The sequence below is a fragment of the Zootoca vivipara genome, chromosome 3 (assembly GCF_965207765.1).
Source record: "Zootoca vivipara chromosome 3, rZooViv2.hap1.1, whole genome shotgun sequence".
In the NCBI taxonomy this organism is placed as follows: domain Eukaryota; kingdom Metazoa; phylum Chordata; class Lepidosauria; order Squamata; family Lacertidae; genus Zootoca; species Zootoca vivipara.
Genome location: NC_142586.1, coordinates 103,319,347 through 103,332,333, shown reverse-complemented (window position 1 = coordinate 103,332,333; position 12,987 = coordinate 103,319,347). Strand labels below are relative to the sequence as shown.

General features: G+C 42.7%; 1 protein-coding gene across 1 annotated transcript in view; it reads right to left on the bottom strand.

Moving 5' to 3' along the window:
- Positions 1-12,987, bottom strand: part of NPHP1 (nephrocystin 1) — a 38,884-nt gene that overhangs the window by 16,034 nt on the left and 9,863 nt on the right. The window contains exons 10-14 of the mRNA XM_060273063.2: positions 11,395-11,489; positions 11,115-11,243; positions 10,309-10,383; positions 8,539-8,649; positions 7,037-7,119 (exon numbers count right to left, since the gene is read on the bottom strand). Of these exons, the coding sequence (XP_060129046.1) occupies positions 7,037-7,119; positions 8,539-8,649; positions 10,309-10,383; positions 11,115-11,243; positions 11,395-11,489 (493 nt within the window). The remainder of the gene's footprint in view (positions 1-7,036; positions 7,120-8,538; positions 8,650-10,308; positions 10,384-11,114; positions 11,244-11,394; positions 11,490-12,987) is intronic.

Here is a 12,987-nt window from a genome sequence, read left to right as displayed (position 1 = left end):
GCCGGGGCACCTCCAATTTAGAATGGTTTGAGATGTTGCTCTTTTGCAGCCAAAGTTATCTGAAAGACAGATAACCCACATTTATTCTCAGGGTTGCCGGATTCTTTTCATGCGCACATATATACATCCCTTTATTTCTCATCACTCAATGACTTGCAGTTGAATGTGTGAACAGACTCCACTGAAGAGTGTCGGGTTTGAGGCGATGTGAGGCAACAGGAAAAGTTCTGAATGTGACATTAGATCTGTGGTGGCTCATTCACACGTGCAAATCATTACTTGTCTCTGTATACATCAGATGATGAACATGCATGCTTGAATTTGCAAATCAGAGATATTTCACCAGTTTGCACCACTTATTTGCATTGTGTTTACAAATGCAAAAAATGAGCCCAATGCCTGACAAAACACTTTTCTGGGCTTAGTCGTATATTCTACAGTAGATACTGGGCTATAATGGAGGTCTCCTTTAAATTAAGCTGCCAGCACAAAATGGTCCTTGCTTAACTTTTGGCCTTTGCCCCTACAGCAGGCATCCCCAAACTTCGGCCCTCCAGATGTTTTGGACTACAATTCCCATCTTCCCCGACCACTGATCCTGTTAGCTAGGGATCATGGGAGTTGTAGGCCAAAACATCTGGAGGGCCGCAGTTTGGGGATGCCTGCCATACAGGATGGTTGATTTGGACTTGTTTTCCTCCCGAACTCCCTGATGTTTTTGTATTATCTGCTGTTTCCTGTTTCTATTTTAATATTTTACTTGCTGCTTTTATTGAATTGTTGACATAAGCTGCCTTGGATGCTTCTATGACTCTTAGAAGACATCTGAAGGCAGCCCTGTATATGGAAGCTTTTAATGTTTGATGTTTTACTGTGTTTTTGTATTTTGCTGGAAGCCTCCCAGAGTGGCTGGGGCAACCCAGTGAGATGGGCTGCATATACAGTGGTACCTCGGTTTAAGTACACAATTGGTTCCGGAAGTCTGAACTTAATCTGAAGTGTACTTAACCTGAAGCGAACTTTCCCATTGAAAGTAATGGAAAGTGATTAATCCGTTCCAGACAATCCACGGAGTACTTAACCTGAAGCGTACTTAACCTGAAGTGTACTTAACCTGAAGCGTACTTAACCTGAAGCGAACTTTCCCATTGTAATGGAAAGTGGATTTATTTGTTCCAGACGGGTCCGCGGAGTACTTAAACTGAAAGTACTCAAACCGAAGCGTACTTTAACCGAGGTATGACTGTAATTAATACAAGGGGACAGGGACAGGGAGGGAAGAAGAAAATAAAAACCAAAGCTCAGGCACAAGTTTCTAAACCGTTGTTTCTATAATGACCAGCTGGCACACAGTTCAAGGGCAGGAGGAATAGGCTGGTATAGCAGCTATAGAACTGCACTTAGGACAATAAAATAAGTGCTCAAATCTCTGTTCAGTCGCAAAGCATGGGGAGTGAACTTGAACCCCTCATCATTTATCAGCCTGACCTACTTCACGGGGTTGTTGTGAGGACATTGCCCTCATGTCCTTGGAGGAAGGGTGGAAATAAAAATATAAACAACAACAGCTCAACATTAATCAACCTCCCTCTGGATAGAATGAGATATTTTTAAAACATTTCATCATTTGGCCAGGCAGCACCTTATAATTTGCACTGTTTCAATTTGGCTACTGTTCTCGTCAACTGAAATACTGAAGTATTGATTGATTCAACATGATTTCCTGTCTGGAAGTGACGGACATGAATTACATGCTTTGTGGAAATTCCTGTACTGGTATACTGGTTCCCTAACCCTTAGTGATGAATGCAAGTGAAACATCTTGCCCGTCCTCTCTGTTCCTGCCAACTTTCAACAGGGGATTTGAGAGAAGCCACAATGTGAAGATGGGTGTTCACCTCACTGTGTGCCAGTCATCACACACAGTAGCTGCAACTTGGTCATCCGGCCGCAAGTGCAGCTTCACAAGCACATCCTAGCATTTCAGCGGAAACGATACAAACTTGGAATTCAGAGAAAGAAGAGTTCAGCAATGCAAAAACGTTTCTTACATTCCAGTTCTGCCCTCTCCTCTAAAGCTGGCTGTAGGCTTCTTATTGTTGGAGCAGAAATTATCCAAGATACACAAAGAGCAATAATACGGCTAACACATTTGCAAAGCTAAGCTGGGTCCAGTAGAATTTCAAACTGGAAGAGGCACTGCATGATGCGATTCCTGAATTGCCAGAAGTTGGACTAGATTCTATAAGTAACAATGATGCAACTGTTGGATTATAAGAGATATGTATCTAATATTTTAAAACCAATACATTTTTTTCTACCATGTCTTGGGTTCTTTCCCCATTACAGTGGAACCTCGGTTTATGAACACCTCGGTTTACGAATTTTCAGTTTACGAATGCCATGGACCCATCTGGAATGGATTAATTTACTTTCCATTACTTTCAATGGGAAAGTTCGCTTCAGTTTATGAACGCTTCAGTTTATGAACAGACTTCCGGAACCACCCATGCTTCGGGTTAAGTACGCTTCAGGTCGAGTACTCCGCAGACCCGTCTGGAACGGATTAATCCACTTTCCATTACTTTCAATGGGAAAGTTCGCTTCAGTTTATGAACGCTTCAGTTTATGAACAGACTTTTGGTGTTCATAAACCGAGGTACTTGTACTGTGCAGCCCTCCATTTCATTTTGTAGGTAACAATGCTGCCTACTGAAGACTGAGATTGTGGTGTGTGTGTTTTGATACGGTACATATTGTTTTGAATGTGACTCAAAAAGTGGGATTTCATTGCAGCACAGAGCTGGGACTTCAGTTGCAAGCCCCGTTCGTCATGGGTCCAATGTGACAAGGCACTAACTCCAACCTCAGCTCCCCACGTGTGGTAAAGGTCTCCATACACAATGAAAAATAGACCCTCCCCAATGTTATATTACAGTACATAGATTATGGCTTATTAAGTGCCTATTAGGTGCCAGGTGACTATATGTACTCCCATCCTGTACCACTAGTGGAATTTCCATACAATGGATGTGGGTAGTGTTGCTTTGTGGGGCAATCTTGTTTTGGGAGACAAGTACGTTGAATTATTATTCTTAAGTGCTCCACAAACACTCCAGCTCTTGGGAGGAAAACTGGAAGAAAATGATGGTGCTATGAAGGCAGGTGTGGGGAGGGATGTGTCGCCCATGCTTCACAATTCAAGGCACAGACAGTGTCCAGTTATATACACCCAAGACACCTGCAGAGCACAACACCATCACAACAGCCATCTACTGTTGTGCTTGGTAGGAGAAGAATCACTTTCTGCCCCCCCCCCAATTACACAACACAGTGCAACCAGCTTGGGGAAATGGCAATCTCTGCCATAGAATTATGATCCTCAGGGGAAATGTCCAAACTGTAAAATGCATAAAGCTGCACATGAAAAATTGTGTAGAAAAGCCTCTTGGGAACAGCCTTCCTTGCAGAGAAGGGGAGGTGAAATGGGAATCTCCCAGGTGAGAGCTGGAAGGGCTCACCTTTTTCTGTCTGAGACAAAAGTTAATATATACCTGTGAGGAAGAACTTTGGATTCTTCTATCTCTTTCTTTTTGTTGTTGCTGTTTCGTTTTTGTTTAGATTGGTTTGTTTTTCTATTGTGTTATGAAAAGACTTAATAAAATTTCATAGGTGGCTCAATGGCTTGGTATAAGGCAGCTTCCAAAAAAAAAAAGGGAACAGCCTTCCTTGTGAGGCTGGCAAACTGTGAATATTTTAAAGCAATTAAATAATTATAATAACTGCATTAAGCATAAAATACTGCCCCCACCCCCCTCCATCAGATTATTTTAGTCCCTTTGGCAAAGCTAAGGAAAGCTTTATTCAGGACTGTGGAAATGATACTAGAAAGGACGGCTAAAACAGACATAAAGGAAGTCCACAGGCAAGTTGTTGGTTTTTTAAAGAAAAGTTTTGAAAATAAACCAAGCACATTTTAAAATCATTTAGGGGGTGAGACTTGTTTAACAAGCTTAGCAGTCTCAGGGCAAGTTAACAGGCTGCATACACATCACATGACATCAAGTTTCAGTATTCACCCAGGCTATGAGACACATGTAGTACAAGCCTAGCAATGACTCAGTCTTGGGGCAGTATCCAAACCCAGCTCAAGGATCTGTGGTATGATCAGAAACGTTCCTCTCAAGGACAGCCTCTGTGAGCCGAGCCCCTGGAATGCAGAAATGGCAAGAATGCTTGGGTGGCAAAAGACATTAATTAACATTAGTCAGTTTTGGTCCTGCCTTGCCTTGCATAGAAAAGGGTTTTCTTTTTTAAAAAAAAATGTGGCATATGTGATGCTATATTAAGTAAACATCACTAAAGCTGGCCATAAAGAACTTTGGAAGAAGAAAGAGATGAATGTGTGTTAATTTGTGACTTTCAGGCTGAGCTCCTATCACACTTACTTAGGAGTCCCATTGAACTCAGTGGGAGATTTGAGTATAGGTTTCAGCAAGGGATGGGGAATCTGCAGCCACTGTTTGAAACTCCCATTATTCTAGGCACATTTTGCAACAGGGAATTTCATTAGCATGAGCAGTTTCTGAACTCTGGGCACAGAACTGCGCCTAAGATTTCAGGTTAAAACTGCAGAGTGCAAGGAAAGGAGAACCCTTTTCTGCCTCCCCACTTCCAGCTACTCTCTGAAGACTGGAGAAGAGACTCTCTTAAGAATATTAGGGAGGTAGGCAGGGGAAGTACTGGACCCTGTGAAAAATGAACATAATATTTTAGCTGCAGTTCACTCATTTTCAGCTTTGAATTCTTGTTATAAAAAACGCGCCGAGACATTCCACTGTTGTGCCCATAACCTAGGTTTAAGGGGCCATTTAACTCCTAGCTTTCTTATCTCAGTTTCTAACACTGTCTGTAGTCTTCTAATTGTTAAGACTACAATCCCTATCATCTCCAACCACTGGCCACACTGTCTTGGACTGATGGGAGCTGAATGACATCTGGAGGGCCACAGTTGAAGATGCAACGGATAGTTGAGAGCATTAGCCAAGGCATTGAGTAAATCCCACTGATATTGTGATCCTGATGTAGAGCCAAGTTGCCTGTTGCAATTCAGATTTCCTCTTGCTAGAATTAATTCCCCTCCCGCAAAATGGCGGAAAAAATGTTTCTGTTGGCAAAGAATGGGAAATCTGGAAAATGTTGCAAATGCAAGTGCTTCTGATATAAAGCAATGTAGTATTATTGTGAAATGAATACTGTTAAACTGAATCTTTATCTGCTATGCTTAGTTCTTTTAAGCTTTAGCTTTATGGGGAAGTATTGGCAGGCACTAGGGAAATAGCAGCAGGATAGGAGTGAGAGCCAGGAGATAAGTCACCATAGCCAGCATCCAGAGAGGCCCAATGTGGGAGCAGAAAACACTTCCAATTGTGTGTTTGGGAAGAGGGGCTGTTGATCCTCCTCCAGTTTCATCTGTTCCACAAATACATCATTTACAGCTCTCCATGGAGTGGCTCAGGACGAGGGGGGGGGGAGAGAAATGGAAATGGTGGCCTGCAGTGGGAAGGGGGGGGGTCTCGGGAAAGCATCTCTCTCATCCTCAGTTCCCTGCAAACTGGCATTCAGGATTGGTGTGTGGAGCACCATAAAAAAAGAATATGAATTCAAAACGCTTAGGAGGTGAAGCAGCTGCCATACAACTTTGAGGGGGGGAAACCTGGCAATGCAACTTAATATATTAAATGGTTTCCCCAAAAGTCAAGGTAAGTAGCAACGTACTAAATGCCAACATAGGAAGCAAATGCATCTTCAGGTAGAACTGGAAATGTCTCTTGTCTGAAACCCTGGAGAGCTGCTTCCAATCAGTATAGGCAACACTGGTCTAGATAGAAAAATGGCCTAATTTGCTATAGGACAGCTTCCTAAACTTAAAAATGCTGCCATATTTTAACAGCAATTGTTTGGTGTCACAGCCATCTTCAGTATTTGGGGGCCCTTGAGTAACAGACAAGCAGCGACCCACCAAGGCATGCAAACTAAGAGCATACTCAAAAAGTCTTCTCCACCAGGTGACCTATATGAAGCAAGCCACATGCCAATCTCTGTTTTAAAAAAAACACCCCTACCAACTCTCAGCAGTTTAACTAATGGGCAGCTTCATTATTCCCCTGCTGTGTCTTAGTTACTACACAGGGCTAGTTAAGATGAAAAGACTGCAAGCCTTTGTCTGACTGTTACAGCCATCTTCCAAATACCTCCTCAGCCTACCTTGTGGCAGCATCAAGACCCTGGCATCTGCACTGGCACCTTGCTGCCTTCTGGAACTGGCAGCATTTTGGGAAATGTGTGCAGTTATTGGTCCAAACATATGATTCCTACAATATGATGGCCACAATCAAACACCCATCAGGTCTACGCACACTTTGCATTGCAAACTGGTGTCTGTTACAATGCCAGCTGTACAGAGGGGACACATGGCAAGTGCCAGGAAGCTGCACCTGAACTTTCACACCTATTTCTGAATAATATTCATCAGGAGATTGTAGGTGAAGCATGAAATGGCTCATGAATGCTATGAGTACTGTAGTACCATAATGGACACTCAAAACCAAGTATCCCTGTGTTGTTACATCATCAGCTTTGATTGCTGAAATTTCTGGAGTTAACTGATGCAGCAACACATTTTTTCACCTCTGGCAAATAACTTGCGGAAGGCAAAACCAAGCAGGCAAAGCCATTGTGGTGTAACGGTTAGAGTGTCAGGCTAAGGCCTGGGTTCAAATCCCAACTCAGCCATGAAGCTCACTGGGTGACCTTGAGCCAGCCACTCTCTCTCAGCGTAACTCAACTGATAGGCTTGCTTTGAGGATCAAATATGTGAGAAGGGGGAAGACCTATGTATGCCACATTGAGCTCTTTGGAGGAAGGTGGGATACAAATGCAATAAACACATAATAAACCAACTCTGTGAATTTGATGCATCTTTATATTTTCTCTCCATTTAGCTTCTCCTCCCCAAATCACAAAGGAAACTTACTTGGAGGAAACTGGAAGTCCACTTGAGTCAAAAAGTTTCAGAAATGCCCAGCCACAGCTTAATTCTCCTCTCTCACCTGTTGACTAGAAAATAAGGTGGATGAAACTAATTATCCAGGTTGCTAAAATGTAAAACGGTTGGACATAATCAGCCCTTGGGTCCATCTGCTCCACTCTTCCCACATTATCTATGTTAGGTGTATAGCTGAAGCAGCAATGACAGGCTCTCCTTCCTCCCCCCTGCCATCACCCTAGGAATAATCAATGCCTGCCACTCAAAGCTAGGTGGGTTTGATTGCACCAATAAATGCAGCTAAAGGAATGGAATTGGTTTAGTGGTTGCAGTATCTACAAGGCAATCAAGCTCGCATACTCAGATAGCCCTGTTTTGTATTTTCTTCATGCAATCCTCAGGGACTGGTCATCTCTACAATAATAGAGCACTGGGTTCAGTGGCTAACCAGAGAGAAACAAGGCCATCCAATAAAACCAAATTCAGGACAGACAAGACAAAGTACTACTTCACACAGTACACAGTTAAAATGTGTTGCAATGGCCATCAACGAGGGTGGTTTTTAAAGAGGGTTTGACAAATTAATGGAGGATGAGGCTATCAATGGCTACCAGTTATGATGACAATAGGACGGTTGGAGGCAGTATGCCTCAGGCTCCAAGTTTGCGGGAATGGCAAATGCAAAGAGCACTACTGAACTCCAGTCCTGCTTGTGGGCAGGGGCGACAGAAGGGGTGTGGTGGGGGTGGTCCACCCCGGGTGTCACCCCTGAAGGGGGTGACAAAATGTTGGGTAGTACTCACTGCGGAGCCTGCAGCACGCCCGAGCCAAGCATCTCGGCGTGGCTTGGGCGCACGCAGGCTCCACGTTGCCCAAATGGACCGCCTGCTGCCTCCCCCCCCCCCCAGCTGTAGGGTGGCTGAGTGGGAGATGGCAGGCAGACTCCGGAGGCCCCGCGGTGTGCCCCACCCCTATGGGTGGCTTGCCCCGCCCCTGGGCACACCGTCTCAGGCGCCCGAGCGGCTTCCTCCGCCACTGCCTGTGGGCTTCCCACAGGTACCTAGTGAGCTACTTTAAGAACAAGGTGCTGGACTGAATGTGCATTTGGCCTGGTGCAGCAGGCTGCTCTTATGTTCTTAATGTGCATGCCCTTCAATATTTCATGAGCTACCCCAAAAAGGAAGGTAAAAAATATAGGCTGGTAGTCTTCACCATCACTTTCACTTTTGTGAAACCATCACTTTTGATTTATTAATCTTAACCTCAACACAGCTTAATGATCAGCCAATTCACCAAGCAGGAGAATGCCAATTCATACTAATAAATTATGTGCCAGTCCTAATGGGAGGTTGGAATTCTTGTAATAGTGAAACCTACTTCTACTTCATTCCTGTGGTTTATGTCGCCAAGCTCTTTGTATATAAAAGAAATACCAACAGACAGCCTGTCTTCTAATATTTTCATGCACTGAATCACCTGTGAGAACTTACATTCCGAATGTAAGTGATCCCAAGTTCAAATAATATGCCTATGTCCGGAGATGGGGAATTGGATCTAATAAAACAATCACCGTCAAGCAGGCAGGGTAAGATTCCAGTGACCTAAAAATGTAAAAAACAAGCAGCAGCAAATATATCTAAGCATTTTATTTCAAGATTCTCTTGAAACACCAATAGAATTCTTCCGTTCCTTTCAGAAATAAACTATTAAATTAAATCACAAGTATCACCACCAATCACTATCTTTACATGCCATCTTTTTTTGTATGAAAATGTTGCACACAACTAAGTGATACAACCAGGGAATACACACTAAATCCTACAGTGATCAGCAAGCTATACAACAACCAGGAGGGCATTGTGTTTTATTTTCCACAAAGATGTAAGCGCCAGCTTCCAAAGAACATCCATTTTGCAGTGTCCTTATCTGCCTTAGCCTTCTTCCCTTGTTCAAACTCTAAACCAGGCATCCCCAAACTTCGGCCCTCCAGATGTTTTGGACTACAGTTCCCATCATCCCTGACCACTGGTCCTGTTAGCTAGGGATTATGGGAGTTGTAGGCCAAAACATCTGGAGGGCCGCAGTTTGGGGATGCCTGCTCTAAACTGATGCTCCAAGCAAGCAAAGGTCAGCTTAATGACAGAGGATTCAGCACCTCTTCAATGCCTTCCTTTCACTCAACAAATTCCTCCTGTACATGAACTGAGACAAGCTAAGGACAAAATTAGATATGCTGAAGAATGGATGGATGCCATCAAAAATGGCAACCCTGCGAGTTCTCTTCACCACTAATGTGTGGCAATGGAAACGCATCATGCACTTTTCCTCACTGGCTGCTGTTGGGGCAGGGAGGATACTCACATTGTCATAACATCATGGCTTTCTACTGCTATATGTGGATCAAAGAGAAACAAGCAAATATACACAGAGATAAACAATTTAACAATGCCTCAGGGGTATCCAGTAGACTTGTTAATACTGAGATGCAATATAATTTCAAAACAGGGGCAAATCCATATTTGAAGCATTTGCCTGCAGACAGCTGCTTCTGGAACCCCATAAGCTCCCACTTGCTGTGTGATTTAAACACTGATTCAGAAGAAACACTGCCACCTGCTGAACAACCCATGGCACTTCCTTCAGCACATTCAAGTAACTTGTGATTATTTAGTGCCAAATGCAAAGCAAGTGAGCGACAGTGACCGGGGGGGGGGGGGAATTAATGCCCTGAGCAGCTTTCCTGTTCCAAATTATTCCCAGGTGCTATTTGCTCATCTTATTCTTAGCACAGCAAGTAGGAGATGGGAGGAGAATTTAAGTGAGGAAATCTTTTGCCCTTCCTTCTCCAGTGCTCTGACCCTCTATCCAAGCGGCTTTTCTATTTTTGTAAAAAAAGAAAAGAAACAGCAAATGAATTTCCTTTGTCTTATCTAGTTTGGTCCTCAAGTCAGCGGGATTTTATCAAAACAGTTCCAAGATGTGGTTGCCAGAGGTCAAACCTCATAGCACTTAAATTCATTCTGCTTGGCAACTGAGAACTTGGCATGTGTTCCTATGGCTCAGTTCCCCCTCCTCTGAATCGCAAGTGATGCTTAACTAGCATTTTGGTTAAAGCTTTTTGGGGGGGTTTTTTTGTGGGGAGGAAGATTATTATCAGATTGCGCTAGAATTAATTGTACATACTACAGATCACAAACCTACAAAGTTATGCAAAATTTACCAGGTCAAATCTATCAATAATCTCCTCACAGTATTCTTACCCGTGGAGAAAAGGTCCATGTTTTGGGATTTTTAGGTTGCCACGTAGCTCTAACTGTATGAATGTTACTCAGTATCTAAAACGAGAAAATAATTAACATTTGAAGACAGCAGTGTAGATTAATGCCATGAAGAATGGGGAACTATTTCATTACAAGATCAGCTGATGTTTGAATGACCAACCTTCACCTTCTTTAGCTCATGAAATTTAGAAATATGATCACTGAATCCCGCCTAGCACAAAGTGATGCTTTCACTCTGCAATGGAGAACAATGCAAATCCTGCTTTTGGGAATCACTAGGTACATGTTCAAGTAACAATCAGGTCTATTATCCATCAGCTCTCTGATAAGGAGGGATGGCAGACTAATCCACTTATTTGGCATTAGGGTGGTGTGCAACATTTTTCTCAGAACAGATCTATTGAAATTAATGAACCTAACTTAGCCATGTTCATTAATTTCAGTGAGTCAATTTTGAGTTAAATTTCATAGACTACTACCCTAAATATGTCAATGGGTCGTGTACAGATAAATATCATGCAATGCTGCATATATAAGATAGGTAGCCAGAAAGGAGAAGTCTGGAATACTTTCTCAGGTACAAATTAACTGAAGCCTGATAAGCTTTTAAAATGCAGAACACGGAACTGTATGCAAATAAGTTATAGGCAGCAACTGTTTAAATCCACCACAAAATAGCAGTTGGCAACTGAGTAGACACATGCTTCCCATTTCATAAATGTGATAAAGATATTGAAAGAAGTTCAAATTTTAACCGCTCAGGTTAAGTGATTTGTAGAACTCACTCTGTTACCATCAAAAAGGCAGAGTCGAACATGTCTACTCAGGACTTGTATGCTCATTCCAGGAAAAGGAATCCCTTTACAGTTCCATAGGGTCACAATCAGTGATAGCCGAGTTGGCCTTGACTGAATCTGAAAGAAAGGGGGCAGGGACCAGAGTTTTACATTTTACAGCTACATTTACTTCATAATATGTTAATGCATAATACGTTTTCTCCAATTTCCCCCTGTTCTGCTACCCTAAAGAGAGTTTATCTCGCTTTTATTGAGAGCAAATACTTACAGTGCCATTTACAGGGTTCCACACTAGATCTCGGAAAGAAAGATTGGAAGGTGTGAGCTCAGGTTGTAAGAAGTAAGAAGCCCGAAACTGAACTCCTAGAAGAACAATGCTTATTTTTAGTGTGCTATTTTCCCATCTCCCTTTATTATGTATCCTGGTTATCTTCAATGGAATTTGCAAGTAAGTAATTTTATGACTGCAGCAGTAGCACAATTACAGACTGACATCCTAATCTTAAACATATTGACTTGGTGATGAATCTTAACTTGCTCTTCTTGCTCTGTCTCACTCTTCTTGACAGAAGATTAGTGTTTTGCCAGAAGTTTAGTGTGCATATATCATTCTGATATATGTTGCTGAGCACACTGGAGAAGAGGGGAAATGCCTTTTCCAGGGCTGCACATACTGGAGGACGCTCAGAGTTTCAGGGGCATTTTCCCAACACACAAATAGAAAAGAGGCATTTTTAAACTCTGTTAAAAGATTTCTGTCACCACTATATCATGGACCGGCTGGATGCAGAGGAGTGGTGACAACAAAGAATCGTCAGAGGAAGAAACTGAAGCAGTAACAGGGTTTAGTGAGCAGGAAGAGGCTCAGAGAGCAGAGAGCAGTCCAGACTCAGAGGCAGAAGCAGAGGCGGGGGGGGGGGCAAGAAACAGAGATCAGTCAGGTTGCTGAAGATGTCGGGGTCTCCCCCTCCTGCTGCAACCAGCTCCCTCCCCTCTGGTCTCCCAGAATGTGAAGAGGTATGGAAAAGGCAAGAAAAATTGATGGGTTACGCAGAACTGGCAAAGTTAACATATAAGCTACGAGAAAAATGACAATCAGGATTTCAAGGCAGAATTGGAGCTATTTACAAACTATTTGAAAAACCAACAAAGAGACTTGGAGTCGCTGGCAGGGTTTGAATAAACATTACACAATTTTTCTTTATATTAGTAAAATAGGAACATATATTGGAGTGATAGGTATAGCATTAAAATATGCAGAGATAATATTAACAGAGAAACCAGGAAAGGGAGCTGAGGGAAGTCTGGGGGGGAGGGGGGAGGGGAAGGGGGTAAAATGTAATTGGCTGTAAAATGGATAAATTGTATGGTTTTGGTCTTTGTTTCTTTCAATAAAAAATAATTATAAAAAAGGAGAAAATATGAAGATGAAGGTATAGAAAAGGCGGAGAAAAGATTAAGGAACCTCAGATTGCGTGGGAAGCAATTGGGGGAGTAGGAGACTTAGAGACCTTCAGTCCTGGCAACTGCTTCATTGGGCCAAGATCTACTGGGAAGAGTTGCTGTGCTCACTACGCCTGAGCTGTTTTGCTTCTTTGATTAAAGAGTTAACTTCACTGACACCTTGTGAGTTATTGCTGACCTGCTCCAATGCCCACCCTGTCACACTGCTATCCAGAACTTAAGGAAATGAAAAATGCAATAAAAATATTTATTTATTTCATAAAAAATACCCAGCTTGACTACTAAAAAAATAAATCACAAATACAATTATAACATTCTGCCATCAAAACTTTGGTCACCTCCCAATAAACGTTCACACCTTCTGAGATGAACCTGCTTCATACTTTGGGAGCTCTGG